The following is a 17,742-nucleotide window of genomic DNA, read 5'->3' on the forward strand; positions in this document are numbered from 1 at the left end:
TTTCTTGACTGTGTGCCTGACCCAGTGGTAGGTATTCAGAATAATGATGACTGATAACTCAAGAGGAATTGATATCTGAATTTTTCATATAAAACATTTTAAGCATTTCACAGACATCTGTAGGAAAATGAAAGCAACAAAATACAAAAGTGCTATCTCCAACAGAGAAAAGAGAAGTAAAATGTTCAGGGAGTCATGCATGGCCGCTCTCTCATTAGTCCCCAGACTATTTAAGAATAGATTTTAGAATGGAAAATAAATGTTCTGCTAACCAGATTCTTGCATGGGTATGTGGCTTCTGCTTACCTACCACAAACTAATAAAGTTTAAAACTGTACTAAGACATTTGGGACACCCTGTACTTAGACTGAGAATTTAATTTTTTAAAAATTGAAACATCAAGACTCCACCAGATACACAAAATCCTCTTCACCTACAGAATGTTTTCTCTTCTAAGTAAATTAATTCTAGATCTATTTATCTCAGTTCCAATCTCTCCCCTGAGCTTCAGCCCTATATCCCCATTTACTTATTAAACTTTTCAAAATGGATATTCCAGAAACATCTTTAAACTCAACATGCCTAAAACTGAATTCATTATCTTTCCCACTAAACCCTTTATTTCACCAAACCTTTCTTTTTCAGTTAAAAACATATCCTTTGTGTCTCAAGTTCATAATCCAGGCATTTTCTTGGACTCCTCACTCTCCCTCACCTCAAAACATATCCCCTTTAATGATGAGAGGAGTACCTATTAATTCATTTAGGCTGATAGTTTTTCCTTTAAAAAGCAATGAAACAATCCTTAAGACATTCCAGAGTACTAACACTCAGTGGATGGAGCCTTGCACCTACAGTGAACTCACAACCTGAGTCAAATCTAGCCTCAGAAACTGATCTGCTGTATGACCCTGGGCATGCCATTTAACCTCTGTCTGCCTCAGTTTCTTCATCTGTTAAAATGGAGAATAATAATAGTATCTATCTCCCAGGGTTGTTGTGAAAATAAAAATGAGATAATATTCCTAAGGTGCTTTACAAAATTCAAAGGACTATAAATACTAGCTATTATTATTATCATCAACAATTAAAATAATTAATATTAGTCATGTAACACATAAAGCCCAATGAAAGAACTCTTAGCTCTCCTCATGCTCTATGTACTCCATGTTATCCAGAGTCAACATAGCTGACTGGGTTCTTCTTCCTATGGAATACATGGTATATCCTTTCTGTTCTGTTAAGTAAACTTCCTTTTGGAAAAGTCTCATTTAGTTCCATTCTCAAGTCTAAACTGTTGGCAGACTGGTCAGATTCCATAAGCCTACCTTCCAAATGACTTGGATTTCTGACCCACTTCACTGAAACTGCAGGTTATCTCATTTGATCTTTTGACCACCTACCTCCTCCTAGGAGTTTGTCCTTTAAAGATATTTATCTTTTCCCAATGGCCCACCTTACCTTTTCTGTCACCTGTGTCGAATCAATCAAAGGCCAACAAATTTATTTTTAATATGTTTGTAACCCTTACTTTTCATCTTAGAATAGATATTGATTCCAAGGCAGAATAGTAGTAAGGGCTAGGCAATGGGAGGGTTAAGTGACTTGCCCAGGGTCACACAGCTAGGAAGTATCTGAAGTCACATTCGAACCTAAGGCCTCCTGTCTCAGACCACAGAGCCACCCAGCTATGAGCCAGTCTATGCTAAACCCTGGGGATACAAATAAAAGGAATGAGTAAGCCCCACTCTCCTGGAGTTTGTTTTTGTTGTCCTTCCTTTCCAAAGAGGGCTAAAGACATCATGGAGTCATGTCTTGACTCCTTTGTGAATTGGATTTAAGTGAGGCAGAGTTGTTAAGTTCCATCTTCCAGAGTCTTCGAAGTCCAATGACAAAGCAAAAATCAGGATGACTGGTGATGGCCCAGGATAAAGTATGACTAGCATCATTAATGGCTCACCCAGTTTTAAGTGGCTTGCAATGCCTTGCTTCTGCCTGCCCTCATGGCCATTGGAACAAATTGTTCTCATCAGACTATTCTACCAAGGGAAGTTTAAACATTCTTTGGTAGATATTTCCCAAACTTGCCAATGGCTTTAAGAACTGCCCAGTACTTTCATCCTGTTTGAGCCAGTCCTTGGTTTTACCAGCCTGTGACTGCTGGGCATGACCATCTTCTTGGAGCCACAAGTGAGAGCTGGGTGAAAGGCAGACACCAAAGTTAAATGAACTTTAAAAAAAAAATGCTAGTCCTCCCTGGATACCCTATACTCCATACTCTCAAGAAGTTTATATTCTAATTAGATCCACTGTCTTCCACCTGCTGGGTCTGCCATCTGGAAGACCCATTATCTCAAGTATAACATATCCAAAGTGGAACTCATTAGCTTTCTCTCCAACCTGACCCTCCTCTCAATGTCCTTATTTCTGTTTTTCCACCATTTTCCTAGTCCCTCAGTTTCACCACTTTGCTTCCCATAATCAATATCAGTTGCTAAGGCTATACAATCTCTTGTATACTGTCATAATTCAGGCCCTCATTATTTCTTGTCTGGTAAAGCCTTATAATTTACTATCCCTGCCTCTAGTTTCTTCCTTCTCTAAACATCCCCTCAAGCAGCTGTCAAAATTATATCCTTCAAAATACAGGACTGACCATGCTATTTTGAAACTCAGACTCTAGTGATTGCATTTTGCTTCTGGGATAAAACATAAACTCCTCAGGCTGGCATTTAGGACCCTCCACAAACTTGTTCTTTCCTAATTTTCCTGACTTGTTTCACTCCCTTCATGCATTCGATGTTCTAACCAAACTGCCTTCCTAAAGCTATTTTCCAAATGGTTCAGCCCCTCTTTCTCCTCTCTGCCTTCACAGAAGTTGACTCTCATTCTTCATCTCCATGTCTTGGTCCCTCCATTCCCTCACAAAATTTAGTGTAGGTGCTAAATCCAATGAAAATGTAAATCCTAACTATCTTCCTCTCTTGATTGGATTATAGCTCCAACTATGGAAGGGCACAACAGTAATCTGGCAGGTATTAAGATGCCTGGAATAGGGGGCAGCTGAATGGCTCAGTGGATTGAGAGGTAGGCCTAGAGACAGGAGATTCTGGGTTCAAATTTGGCCTCAGATACTTATTAGATTTGTAACCCTGGCAAGTCACTTGACCCCCATTGCCTAGTCCTTACTGGGCTTCTGCCTCGGAACCTAGTATTGATTCTAAGATGGAAAGTGAGGGGGTTTATTTTTTTAAAAAGTCTTAAGAGTAAAGCTTGTCTGGAGCTGACCCATATGGAGTAGGCCCTTAGAGACACTCATCAGTCTAGGCCAGTGATGGGGAACATTTTGGACTTTTTAGGGACCTGTGCCATGTCCCACCCACTCCACCCAGACTGTCTGTCAATGCCCACCTCCATACCCTTTCCTTGTGCTTGGGGGGCATGGCCAAACCCTGGGCTGTTAGGGATGTCTTGGCCACACTAGCTCCTGCTAGGTTCCCAGGCTAAGGCTAGGGGCTAGAGCTGAGGGGAGCAGCTGGGCCTGGGGCTGAGAGGAGCTCAGCTGTTCTCAGAATGCCCTACCCCCTGCATTAGGGGGCAGAGCCAGGCTCCCAGCTGACCAAACCAGCCTATGGAGAGGTCGGTGCTATCTTTGGCGCCTGCCTGCCATAGGTTCCCTCCAAGTCTAGGCATTGGGGCTGGCTGTTTTTCAGTTAAGTTAAACATTTCAAAATACAGTAGCAGGGCCAGAAGTTGTAAGGGCAATATGAATAGCTAGAGCAATGCAATTTTTTTTAAGATCATCAAAATGAAGTTTAACTGGAAGAAGGTAGGTAGTACTGTCACTACTCATAGAAAGTGTTATCAATTTTCCCTGTCCTCCCAGTGGCTCCATTCACCAACCCAGAGACTTATCAGGAAAACCCACCTCTCAGGATGCCGTAATCTTATTTAGAATGTAAGGGCCTTAGAGGGCAGGGGCTATTTTCTTTTGCATTTTTTTCTTACAGCTCTTAGCATAGTGCTCTGAATTTAATACGGACTTAATAAAGTTTTTTTCCCCTTTATTCCTTCTGTTCTCTTTTCTGCTTATTTAACTCTGCTTCAGAGTTCACAGCCAATCTTCCTGGGTTCCAGATTCTCCCACAGCTGTTGTGCTCAAGCCCCCTGCTATTATCTTTAATTTACTTAACCCTGAACTAGTATCTCCTCTCTCTCTCTCCCAAGAAGTTACTTGATGACTGTTACAGTTTGTCTTTGTATTCCTAGTACTAAGCACAGCCACCTAGCCTTTAGCTTGCATTGATCCTTCCTCTGGCTGGTAATGTAGGTAACAGCTGGTCTTCGGGTTTTACTGAGGGAAGAAATCCTGGCGCAGAGGGCTCCAATGACTCGTTCTTATCCACAATACTGGTCAGTTTCAACGTTAGGATTTAAAACTCAAGTCTCCCTCGACTCAAGTCCAGTGTTCCGTCTACCAAACCTCCTCTCTATGAGAGCCCTTTGCCTCCTCACAAGACACCGTTCAGTTGCAAGTAAAAAGCAAGAGGAGGCAGGCATGTTACGGCTCGGAGTACTGCCTGCCCCCTTGATAGTTCCAGAATTAGGGGAAGATGTCTTCTGGGGGGGAATACCTGGGACCGACCAAAATGAAGAGGCCAGAAGGTCAGTGCTTTGCACTGTTGGGAGAATGATCCTTCGTTGAGACAGCAGATACAGTCCAGGTTCAGAAGCTCAGACGGTGTGGACAACTTAGATTTGGATTTATAGAGAAAAGGATATCAGAGTTGTACTTGCCAGTAGATACCCGAAGGTTTCGTGGAGTCCTACATAATCCTGGGTTCCTGTGGGAATTGCAGCTGCACGGGCAAAGGTCTTGGCCGAGGTGCATGCTGGGAATGGTAGTTTTCCCAGCGCGGTGTCCTGGGAGTTGTAGTCCTCGGTGGCGGAAGTGGGAGCGCCTCAGCTAGAGGAGCCGGAGCAGCCGCGGCAGCGTCAGCGAAAGCTCCGCAGGATTGACGCTCGCCCTTACTCCGGGCCTCGGGCTGCCTCGGAGGGGTTATATCCACGGCAGAGGTCGTCGAGGCGGTGGGAGCTGGGGGCAAGGGGCTAGGCATCATCCCGATGCGGCCCCAGGGCCCAGGAATGGAGATCAGCTGCTGCGAAGAGACGCTGCCGGAGGAAAGCAGGTGGGAGCGGTGGGGGTGGTGTGTCGGGGAGGAGGAGAGAGGTCGGGGACTGGCCAGGTTAGGGAGGGACCCAGAGCAGTAACTACTGGGACTGGAGGCTTGGCATGGGGTGGTCGGCGCCCCGAGAAGAAGCAAAAGGGGCTTGGGAGGAGAAAAGGGTAAGATGGGGGCAGGGGAATAGGGCTCCGGGGATTATCTCTGGAGATTCCCTGGGATAGGTATTGCTCATTCCCAGATTTGGCTGCCTTGGCCGAGTGATGCCAGGAGGAGCTGGCAGAGTTGTGTCCCGAACTAAAGCACACCTACTCTGACACAAGAGTACTGGAGAGGAAAGAATTTCTTGGTGCAAAGGGCAGGACTCACCAGGGAAGGAACTAGAGGAATGTGCATCAGGGAATGAAGAGGCTGAGGAAACGGGAAAAGGGAGGGGGCTTTGCACGGGAAAGATGATTTTGGAGAAGCAGGGAATAGCAAGAGGTGAAATTTATTGACTAGAGACAACCTACTTGTCTCCCTGGTGCATGCTTGGGTTCCAGGCCTGTCAGATTCTCTTTGCCAGCAACCTGCTTTTCAGGATCACATTCGTGTCATGCTTCTTTGAATATAGGGTAAACTGTCATCTTATTTACTCATGGAACTAATTTGGGAAGCTCTTCCACAGATTCTGGAAATTAATGTTTGGAATACAGTAACCACAGTGAATAAAACCATGTTCCGTAGGTCAGCAGATAGTGCTCTGGGTCACACAACTACCAAAGGACCAAGGTAGGACTCCAGATCCCAAGTTTCCTGCCTCAAGTCCAGGGCACTATCCATTACAATCATTCCATGTGCAAAGGTATCCTACATTTTTAGGGTAGATAAGGACTCATTAAGAACTTAATTCTTAAGGAGAATTAAGCATGTGAAATGTTATCCGGAGAGGATGGAAATATAGACTGTGACATAAAAATCTTTTGCCATTTGAAAACCAGGTTTCAATTGGTAATGTATTTATACATCTGGGCTCTAAGAGGGAAGTGTGCTTTTCTGTGTGGGTGGGGAGAGATCTCTGCAGAGCAAGGGGTGTTTTGTGCTCTTGTAGAGTCTTGATTTTTCAGTAAAGAACCACATTAAACATTCAGTCCAGGTCCCAAATGTCTTATTCAGTTTTAAGCTTAATAGCTTAGTGGAGGTAGCCAGAAGCTGCCTAGTTGTGTAAGTCCATGCAGAGATTTGGTTGTCAGAACTTTTACTTTCTATTCTAACCACTGTTCTTAATGTGCCAGGTTGGGAACTGGTAAGAGAGGGGCCATACTTGGCCCTCTGAACAGTTTACTTCTCTTTTCTGTGTTGGAGTTGCTGCTTTTGTTTTCCTCCAGGTGCCAGTGAAATGTTTAAAATGTTTAAGTGAAAAACTTATCAATTTCTCTTGAGTTGTCAGCCATCATTCTGCCTGCACATAGTCAAGTAACCAGATTTTTACTCAAAATATATTTCCTCTTTCTCTGAACATCCAAGTTTAGTGGCTATTTATACTTTATTAGAGAAATAATAATGGGAGGTATTGTATCTCTGACTTGTCTTGCTCAAGAAACCATATAGGCCTATTGTGAGATACCTTGTCCCCATGGTTTGTCCCCAGAGTTCTCAGCTCATGTTGCTTTGTTCCTAGCCAAGAAGCTCCATTACTTATTTCAGCAGAGTAGTTGTCATAATAAAGTATGAAGATCCCATTGAAATCACTACATGACTTTTCAGGTGCCTAGTAAATTCTTTTGGTGGGAAGAGGTCAAGGTTTGATCCATTCAGTTAGCTATAATTCTAGGATGGTTCTCAAAGTATAGTCCAGGACAAATGATGTTAAAATGTTTTATTTTCTAATAGGTAAACCTTTCTGGATATAATCCACATTAAGAAAAGCTCTTTTGAGGAGGGAAGGAGCAATAATTTTTAAGAGTGTAAGGGTGTCATGAGACCCAGAAAATTGAGAACCACCTTGTATTCTGACCATAAACTGCCTCTTTAGCCCCTTTCATCTAGCTTGAAAATGTACATCCATAGTTAAAAGGGAAAATTGGCTTTAAAAAGAGTATAGATGCGTCATGGCGACTAGGATAAAACAAAAACAAACAGCTAACTCATTTCTGTGCTGGGTTAGTAGCTCTTAATTTTTGTGTATGAAAGACAATGCATTTTTAAAAAATAAATTTCCTGTTAGAACTACAAGATTCCTAGTAGCAAGGAGGAGTTGGGCATTGCAGGGTGCTGATAGGAGGATGGCTACTATATGACTCATATTCCTGCTCTCCTGTTGATTTCCTTTCTGACTGTCTTTTTGGAATCTGGGACTTTGAGGTGATGACTTATTACATTTTAAGCCCAACATCCAACATGTTAGACTGTTTTAACTCTTGAGTGCTATAGGACTATGAGTTACTAATAGATTCCTCTTTTTTTTTTATTATTTTTTAATTCCCTTGTCATTTCTAAACTGAGTAAGTTATTACCAAATTCTGGAATGAATGATATCCAACAATTGCCCATAAGGGTGTTGCTGAACATAGTTTTTTAAAGCTATGATCTTGTTCTTTTTTTCTAATAGCCCATGTAAGCTATGAGAATTCTTATCCCAATTTCCATTCTCATAGATGAGCCTTGTAGCACAAGTCTATACCTTCCCTTTAGGATTCTAAGGATATACAACAAGAAGTCAGGGAAGTGATTCTTTAGTGCTTTAGGTCAATCTCCCACCAGTGTGCTTCTCCCCAAGATTATCAATTGAGAATCATTTTGGTCAGCCTTAAGTGACTTTTAGAAACAGTTACCAAGGTGCTGCAAAAGAAAAACAGTTGGTACAAAATATCCACCTAAAGTCCATGAATTTAGAATATTTTCCCATGGTTACATGATTCATGTTCTTTCCCTCCCCCTCCAGCTTTTCTCAGGATATCTGAACATGATTCTTCTTTAGTGCTTTTTCAGTTCCAAGGACTTCACACTTGGTCTATACAATTCAGATTCTTTGGTGATCTTATAACTGTACTATGTGACCCGTTAAGCTCTTCCATATCATTTAAGATGGAAGAATCCAAAAAGGGCTGCTGTCTCCTTCAATTCTTGGCCTGTGCTTGTTTGTAACAGCATCCTAACATGAGTATGGTGCTGCAACAGGTTTCAAATCTCCTGGAGGATTAGTGGGGTCACACAACTATACAGCCTTCAGAGTTGAAGGAATTCAGGAGTAGCATGGCCCATTACCAGAGGGACAGTGAGCAAGTTTGCAGTGGAAAGAAAGGAGCAGAAGGACATGGAGGTAGCAGTCATTGATCAAACTTTTAATATTTAAGTGGTTGCCAGTTCGGGAGAAAGTCACTTTATGGTAAAATGGAAAAGCTTTTCCTACCGAGAATACAATTTGATCCTAGTTGCCCAGAGAGTTATTTGTAGTCTTTTGTATTCTCTGACTTTTCTCTCAGCTGTTGTCAATATAAAAAGCCTGAGCAGTGTACACTGACCTTATGACTTGTCATGATTCAGAATATTTCAATCATAAATAATTTGCATCATTTACTGATCAAAATTCTAGAAGGAAATGAAATTGGGAGGTTGCTAAGTAGTTATCTCTAAACTACAGGCCCATTATCTTGCCCACCAAGGGATATTCCCAGCTAGTGTGTTACCTTGTTCAGTCATTTTTTTCAGTAGTGACTGCCTCTTTGGGTCCCCGTTTAGGGTTTTGCCAAAGATCTCTGGAGTGGTTTGCCATTTTCTTCAGATCATTATATAGATGAGGAAATAGAGACAAACAGGGTTAAGTGACTTGCCTAGGGTCCCTCGGCTAGTAAGTGTCTGAGTCCAGAGACTTCTTGACTCCAGACCTGATGCTCTATCTCCTGCATCATTTAATTGCCCATGTGTATTTCCTTATTGAGTAATTTATTCAGGAACTGAAAAATGCATCTTCAGATTTTTATAGTTCCTGATTTTAAACCACAATTCACAAAATCTCTGAATTGTCTAGAACCTCAGTATCTATTCCTCTCACAAGACCCTTCATCTCCCTATTATGTATGTTTTCACTAACTATTCCCTATTCCTTGAATTCTCTTCTGATTTCCCTGGCTTCCTTCAAGACCTAGCTAAAGTCCCATCTTGCAAGTGTCTTTCCTCTGTTGATTACCTTCCACTTATCCTGAATTTTATCTTGTTTGTACATAGTTATTTTCATGTTGTCTCCCATCAGATTATGAGAGATGAAATTGTCTTTTGCATTTGTATCTTCATTGCTTAGCACAATTATTAGTACTTGGTAAGAGCTTAATAAATATTTATTCACTGACTGATTTAAATGGAATAGAGTGACATGATCTAGTGAATCAATAAGCCCTACCCTTCCACAGTCAGTTAAGACTCCAGTTAAGGAGCACTGAGTCAGGAAACCTTTGAATTCAAATCCAGATTTCAGATACTTCCTAGCTATAAGACTGGCCAAGTCAGGTAGCCTCTGATTGCCTCAAAAGGACCCCCCAGATCCATGGGAAAAGGAAATGACAAACCACAACAGTATCCTTGTCAAGAAAACCCCATGGATAGCCATGGTCTTTGGGGTCCTAAGGAATTGTACACTACTGAACAATTCCATTTCAGAGTAGATGTTCTTAATCTGGATTCCCAGAAGATTTTTGTATACATTTTAGGAGGTTGGTAAACTTAGATGAGGCAAAAATGATGTCTTTATTTTCACCAATCTCTAAAATGTAACATGTCCATTATTCAAAAACATTATTCTAAGAAAGAATCTATCAGCTTTATCTAGATGTCACTGGTCCCTAATAACAAAAAAGGTTAGGAACCTATCCCTGCCCTAAAGGAATTAGCCATCCACAACTAAATATCTGAGGAGAACGACCTTCTGCTCTTCCCACATTCTTTTATAATCTTGAAAAAACTACTTTAAACTATACACTTCAGTCTAAAGTAGTCATTCACTTGGTCAACAAACATTTATTAAGAGCCTGCTAAGTGCCAGGCACTGGTGCTAAATAAGCTCTGGGGATACCAGAAAGGCCAGAGAATAGGAGAATTGCTTATGAGTAGGGTCAAGACACTGTGATAAAATGGCAGTGCCATATTAATCAAATAAATAAATAATGAAATCCATATGAAGAAATGAAAGGTAAAAAATCTCAAGAGAAATAATGAAAAAAATGTGGGAAGGAAATGGGCCTATCAGTATCATATCTCAAATTGTACTGCAAAAAAATAATCACTGATACTGGCTAAAAAGAGGTTGAATAATGAAACAAATTTGGCATGCAACAAACAAGCAAATTAACCTAGTAGCACAATATTCGATAAACCAAAGATTCCAAGTATTGGGGCAAAGAATCATTCATTATATCTGACAAAAACTTGGAAAAACTGGAATTTATGTATCTCATGCCTTATACAAAGTTAAACTCTAGGTAGATAATATGACTTGAACATAAACAGTGATATAAGCCAATTAGAGGAACAAGGAAGAAATTACCTTTTGGATATATGAATATATATTATATAACCAGTTTGTGTCCAAATGAATAATTGAGAAAGTATCATAAAAGATACAATGAACAGTTTTTGGATATACAAAATTAAAACATCTTTGCACAAACAAAATTATTACAGTTACAATTAGAAGGAAAAGAAGTCACAGGAAAAAAAAATCCTTACAGCAATTTTTCTGACAAAGGGCCCACAACCAAACTATATAAGGAATTGATTCAGATATATATGACTAAGAGCCTTCAATAGATATATGGTCAAGATTAGAGGCTTTTATAAGAGGATAGTGTTTGGAAGGTAAAGGAGAAAGAAATCAGCCTAAACTCTGAGAGAGCTCAGTTAAGATGCCTCACCTGAACTAGGTTACTCAGCTTCTCCCAGTATAGTATCAAGGAAAACCCACCAACAAACCAGTGTAAGATTTAAAATTGTCGTCTGCCATAAACTGTGGCAGTTAAAAGAGTGGGAGCCATAAACTGTTATAATTAAAATTGTTGATGTCATAAACTGTAGTGAGTTAAAATGGTGGAAGATACAAATTATGCTAGATATAAGAGTGGGTGAGTAAATTTGACCGCAGAAAATGTTTCACTACAGTGTCTTGGTTTTTAAATCAAATATAAGGTGGTCGCCAGGGAATATATTCCCAATTATGAATATACCCAAGTCAACTGGTTTTTTTTTAAATTTTATAATATTTTATTTGATCATTTCCAAGCATTATTCATTAAAGACAAAGATCATTTTCTTTTCCTCCCCCCCACCCCCCATAGCCGACTTGTGATTCCACTGGGTATCACATTTCTTGATTCGAACCCATTGCCATGTTGTTAATATTTGCATTAGAGTGTTCGTTTAGAGTCTCTCCTCTGTCATGTCCCCTCAACCACTGTAGTCAGGCAGTTGCTTTTCCTCGGTGTTTCTACTCCCACAGTTTATCCTCTGCTTATGAATAGTGTTTTTTCTCCTAGATCCCTGCAGATTGTTCAGGGACATTACACCGCCACTAATGGAGAAGTCCATTACGTTCGATTAAACCACAGTGTATTAGTCTCTGTGTACAATGTTCTCCTGGTTCTGCTCCTCTCTCTCTCTGGATCACTTCCTGGAGGTCGTTTCAGTCTCCATGGAATTCCTCCACTTTATTATTCCTTTGAGCACAATAATATTCCATCACCAACAGATACCACAATTTGTTCAGTCATTCCCCAATTGATGGGCATCCCCTTGTTTTCCAATTCTTGGCCACCACAAAGAGCGCAGCTATGAATATTCTTGTACAAGTCTTTTTCTCCATTATCTTTTTGGGGTACAGACCCAGCAGTGCTATGGCTGGATCAAAGGGTAGACATTCTTTTGTCGCCCTTTGGGCATAGTTCCAAATTGCCCTCCAGAATGGTTGGATCAGTTCACAACTCCACCAGCAATGAATTAATGTCCCTACTTTTCCACATCCCCTCCAGCATTCACTGCTTTCCTCTGCTATCATGTTAGCCAATCTTCTAGGTGTGAGGTGATACCTCAGAGTTGTTTTGATTTGCATCTCTCTGATTATAAGAGATTTAGAACACTTCTTCATGTGCTTATTAATAGTTTTGATTTCTTTATCTGAGAACTGCCTATCCATGTCCCTTGCCCATTTATCAATTGGAGAATGGCTTGATTTTTTGTACAATTGATTTAGCTCTTTATAAATATGAGTAATTAAACCTTTGTCAGAGGTTTCTATGAAGATTTTCCCCCAAATTTGTTGTTTCCCTTCTGATTTTAGTTACATTGGTTTTGTTTGTACAAAAGCTTTTTAATTTGATGTAGTCAAAATTATTTATTTTACATTTTGTGATTCTTTCTATGTCTTACTTGGTTTTAAAGCCTTTCCCCTCCCAAAAGTCTGACATGTATACTATTCTGTGTTTACCCAATTTACTTATGGTTTCCTTCTTTATGTTTAAGTCATTCACCCATTTTGAATTTATCTTGGTATAGGGTGTGAGGTGTTTATCTATTCCTAATATTTCCCATACTGTCTTCCAATTTTCCCAGCAGTTTTTATCGAATAGTGGATTTTTGTCCCAAAAGCTGAGATCTTTGGGTTTATCATATACTGTCTTGCTGAGGTCACTTTCCTCCAGTCTATTCTACTGATCTTCCTTTCTGTTTCTCAGCCAGTACCAAATTGTTTTGATGACTGCTGCTTTGTGATATAGTTTAAGGTCTGGGACTGCGAGGCCCCCATCATATGTTTTTTTTCATTATTTCCCTGGATATCCTTGATCTTTTGTTATTCCAAATGAACTTTGTTATGGTTTTTTCTAAATCAGTAAAGAAAATTTTTGGGAGTTCCATGGTTTTGGCACTAAATAGATAAATAAGTTTGGGTAGGATGGTCATTTTTATTATATTGGCTCGTCCTATCCATGAGCAGTTAATGTTTTTCTAATTGTTCGAGTCTAGTTTTAGTTGTGTGGAGAGTGTTTTGTAGTTGTGTTCATATAGTTCCTGTGTTTGCCTCGGGAGATAGATTCCTAGGTATTTTATTTTGTCTAAGGTGATTTTGAATGGGATTTCTCTTTCTAGTTTTTGCTGCTGAGCTGTGTTGGAGATATATAGAAATGCTGATGACTTATGCGGGTTTATTTTGTATCCTGCAACTTTGCTAAAGTTGTTGATTATTTCAATTAGCTTTTTGGTTGAGTCTCTAGGATTCTTTAAGTAGACCATCATGTCATCTGCAAAGAGTGATAACTTCGTCTCCTCCTTGCCTATTTTGATGCCTTCAATTTCTTTTTCTTCTCTAATTGCTACTGCTAGTGTTTCTAGTACAATGTCAAATAGTAGAGGTGATAATGGGCATCCTTGTTTCACTCCTGATCTTATTGGGAATGCATCTAGTTTATCCCCATTGCAGATGATATTAGCTGATGGTTTTAGATATATACTGTTTATTGTTCTTAGGAACGACCCTTCTATTCCTATGCTTTCTAGTGTTTTTAATAGGAATGGGTGTTGTATTTTATCAAAGGCTTTTTCTGCGTCTATTGAGATAATCATGTGGTTCTTGTTGGTTTGCTTGTTGATGTGGTCAATTATGTGGATGGTTTTCCTAATATTGAACCAGCCCTGCATTCCTGGTATAAATCCTACTTGATCATGGTGGATGACCCTTCTGATCACTTGCTGGAGTCTTTTTGCTAGTATCCTATTTAAGATTTTTGCATCTATATTCATTAGGGAGATTGGCCTATAGTTTTCTTTCTCTGTTTTTGACCTGCCTGGTTTTGGAATCAGTACCATGTTTGTGTCATAAAAGGAGTTTGGTAGAACTCCCTCTTTGCTTATTATGTCAAATAGTTTGTATAGTATTGGGATTAACTGTTCTCTGAATGTTTGATAGAATTCACTGGTGAATCCATCAGGCCCTGGGGATTTCTTCTTAGGAAGTTCTTTGATGGCCTGTTGGATTTCATTTTCTGATATGGGATTATTTAAGAATTCTATTTCTTCTTCTGTTAGTCTAGGCAGTTTGTATTTTTGTATATATTCATCCATATCACCTAAATTGGTGTATTTATTGCCATATAATTGGGCAAAGTAATTTTTAATGATTGCCTTAATTTCCTCTTCATTGGAGGTGATGTCCCCCTTTTCTTCTTTGATGCTTTTAATTTGCTTTTCTTCCTTCCTTTTTAAAATTAGATTGACCAGTACTTTGTCTATTTTGTTTGTTTTTTCAAAGTACCAGCTTCTTGTCTTATTTATTAAATCAATAGTTCTATCATTTTTTATTTTATTAATTTCTCCCTTAATTATTAGGATTTCTAGTTTGGTTTTCTGCTGGGGGGTTTTCATTTGATCGCTTTTGAGTTTTTTAATTTGCATTTCCAATTGATTGATCTCTGCTCTCCCTAGTTTGTTAATATATGCACTCAGGGATATGAATTTACCTCTGATTACCTCTTTGGCTGCATCCCAGAAGGTTTGAAAGGATGTCTCGCCATTGTCATTTTCCTCGATGAAATTATTAATTGTTTCTATGATTTCTTCTCTAACTAAACGATTTTGGAGTATCATATTGTTTAATTTCCAATTCGTTTTTGATTTGGTTTTCCATGTACCATTACTGATCATTATTTTTATTGCCTTGTGATCTGAAAAGGCTGCATTTATTTTTTCTGCTTTTCTGCATTTGTGTGCCATGTTTCTGTGACCTAATGTATGGTCAATCTTTGTGAATGTGCCATGTGGTGCTGAGAAGAAGGTGTATTCCTTTTTATCCCTATTTATTTTTCTCCATATGTCTGTTAATTCTAATTTTTCTAAGATTTCATTCACTTCTTTTACCTCTTTCTTATTTATTTTTTGATTTGATTTATCTAAATTTGATAATGGTTGGTTTAAGTCTCCCACTAATGGTTTTACTGTTTATTTCTTCCTTCAATTCTCCTAGTTTTTCCATTAGAAATTTGGGTGCTATATTATTTGGTGCATACATGTTGATTAGTGATATTTCCTCATTATCTAAAGTCCCTTTTAACAGAATATAATTACCTTCCCTATCCCTTTTGATCAGGTCTGTTTTTGCTTTGGTTTTATCAGATATCATGATTACCACTCCTGCCTTCTTTCTGTCAGTTGAGGCCCAGAAGGTCTTACTCCATCCTTTAATTCTGACCTTGTGAGTGTCTACCCACCTCATGTGTGTTTCTTGAAGACAACATATGGTAGGGTTTTGGATTCTAATCCATTCTGCTATTTGTCTAAATTTTATGGGTGAGTTCATCCCATTCACGTTCAAAGTTATGACTGTCACTGGTGGACTCCCTGGCATTTTGATATCCTTCCCTAATTCTAACCTTTTTTCTTAAGCTCTACCTTTTAGTCCAGTGATTTACTTTAAATCAGTTCCCCTTGTCCCCTCCCTTGATATGTTTCCCTTTCTAGTCCCTCCCTTGTTGTTCCTTCTCCCTCCCCCCTCTTCTTCCGTCCCTTTTTTGTGTTCCCTCCCCGCTACCCCCCTTGGTTTTCCCTTCTCCTTTCCCTTGTTGGGTAAGATAGAATTCAAGATCCCAATGGATCTGGATGTTCTTCCCTCTCAGAGTTGATTTCCCTGAGAGTAAGGTTTAAGTAAAAACTCTCTTCCTCTCCTTCTTGTAGGAGTTTTCTTCCCCTCCCCTTCCCATGTGAATCTTTGTGTGAGAAAGATTATTCTATTTGGTCTTTCTTTTCCCCTTATTTACACATTACATTTTCCCCACATGTTAGTATATATAGAATGATAGAAATGTAGTCCTTATAGAAGAGAGTTTGAGTAAAAGAAAACTATAACATTTTTCTCCTTTTCCCTTTCCTTAATATTTACCTTTTCAGGTATTCCATGCTCTTTGTTTTTCGATATTGAACTTTCCACAGAGCTCTGGTCTTTTCTTTGCAAAAACTTGGAAATCTTCTATTTTGTTGAATGCCCATACTTTCCCTTGGAAGTATATAGTCAGTTTTGATGGGTAGGTGATTCTTGGTTGAAGACCCAGCTCTCTTGCCTTTCTGAAAATCATGTTCCATGCCTTATGATCATTCAGAGTAGAAATTGCAAGGTCTTGTGTGACCCTGATTGGCATTCCTTTATATCTAAATTGTCTTTTTCTGGCTTCTTGTAGGATTTTTTCTTTTGTTTGAAAGCTTTGGAATTTGGCAATTACATTCCTGGGAGTTGTCTTTTGGGGATTTAGTGTAGAGGGTGTTCTGTGAGCTCTGTCAGTGGCTGTATTGCCCCCTTGTTCTAGAATCTCTGGGCAATTTTCTTTGATTATATCTTGTATTACGATGTCGAGTTTGCTGTTTATTTCTGGCTTTTCTGGCTGTCCAGTTATTCTTAAATTATTTCTTCTTCCTCTATTTTCCAAGTCTGTCACCTTGTCAGTGAGATATTTTATGTTCTCTTCTAATTTCTTGGTCTTTTGGCTTTGCTTTATTAATTCTTGCTTGTTGTCTTCGAGTTGCCCGATTCTGACTTTTAAAGCCTGGTTTTCCTTTTCACTTTGGTCAAACTTGTTTTGTAGATGCGTGAATTTCTTTTGCATTATTTCCCACTTTTCCTCCCAGAAGGCTTCCATCTTTTTGATCTTTTCCGATTCAAATTCTTCATGGGTTTGTGGAGAGTTTCCATTTCCTTTGGAAGGTTTCGGACCACTTGCTTGTGTTTCCTCTTCTATCCTCTGTATTTTGTATTTTTGCTCCATAAAATGTGTCCAAAGTCGCCCCCTTCTTTTTGTTTTTCTTGGAATTTTGGGGCTTTTGTGTTTCTGTGGAGTTTGCCATCTCTGAGTGTGGAGGACTAGCTTTTCTTATCTCTGTCTGGTGATCAGAGGTTTTAGCCTTAGGGAGATTGTCCGTTCTATGCAGTTGTTGTTCTGTCTTCCCGGGGAAGCCAGGAATTGCTGGTGTTTCCGTGTTACTGCCCTCCTCAGTACCCTCCCAATGCTTCTCCGTTGCCTTACTTCCACGCTCTGAGCCTGGCTTGGCCCTTTCCGCGGGGTGTTTGTTTCTATGCCTTAGCCGGCCAGGAGAGCCAGCACTCTGAGGTGGGGAGGGGCCGCGGCTTCCCGGAGCTTCTAGGGCTCCCGATAAGATTAACTTTCTCTGGGTTGAACTGAGTATGCTTTGAGGCAGGGACCTTCCCTGAGACTTGGATGGAAGGATCCAGCCATGGGGCTGTAGGCTCCCCCTGTCTCTCTCTGTTTCCCTGCTGTCTGGGTGCCCCCATGACTGGGTCAGGTTGTTTTCAGGAAGAGGCCTTCAGAATAGCCAGCTCCCAAAGCCCTTTTGCCAGCCCTGAAGGTTACTGTTGTTTCAGACGACCCTGCTCTCTGAGGGGGGAAGGGCCGTGGCTTCCTGGAGCTCCGAGGGCTCCTGATAGGATTAACCTTGGCCTGAGTATTCCCTAAGGCAGGGACCTTCGGTGAGACTCAGATGGAAGGATCTGGTCAGGGGGCTACAATCTCCCCCCATCTCTCTCTGTTTCCCTGCTGTC

The 17,742-nt window shown here is 40.1% G+C and overlaps 1 protein-coding gene across 9 annotated transcripts in view; it reads left to right on the forward strand.

Moving 5' to 3' along the window:
- The first annotated feature begins 4,893 nt into the window (after positions 1-4,893).
- The window catches only part of RUBCN (rubicon autophagy regulator), a 52,085-nt gene continuing 39,236 nt past the window's right edge, over positions 4,894-17,742 (forward strand). For 2 of the 9 annotated variants that reach the window (XM_056793586.1, XM_056793590.1), the window contains exon 1: positions 4,895-5,189. In XM_056793586.1, coding sequence (XP_056649564.1) covers positions 5,125-5,189 — 65 coding nt within the window. In that variant the 5' untranslated portion in view covers positions 4,895-5,124. Of the gene's footprint in view, positions 5,190-5,850; positions 5,955-17,742 lie in introns of all 9 variants that reach the window. The other 7 variants (XM_056793588.1, XM_056793592.1, XM_056793589.1 and 4 more) reach the window with 5 other exon arrangements.

Source organism: Monodelphis domestica, chromosome 4 (assembly GCF_027887165.1).
Source record: "Monodelphis domestica isolate mMonDom1 chromosome 4, mMonDom1.pri, whole genome shotgun sequence".
Classification (NCBI taxonomy): Eukaryota; Metazoa; Chordata; class Mammalia; order Didelphimorphia; family Didelphidae; genus Monodelphis; species Monodelphis domestica.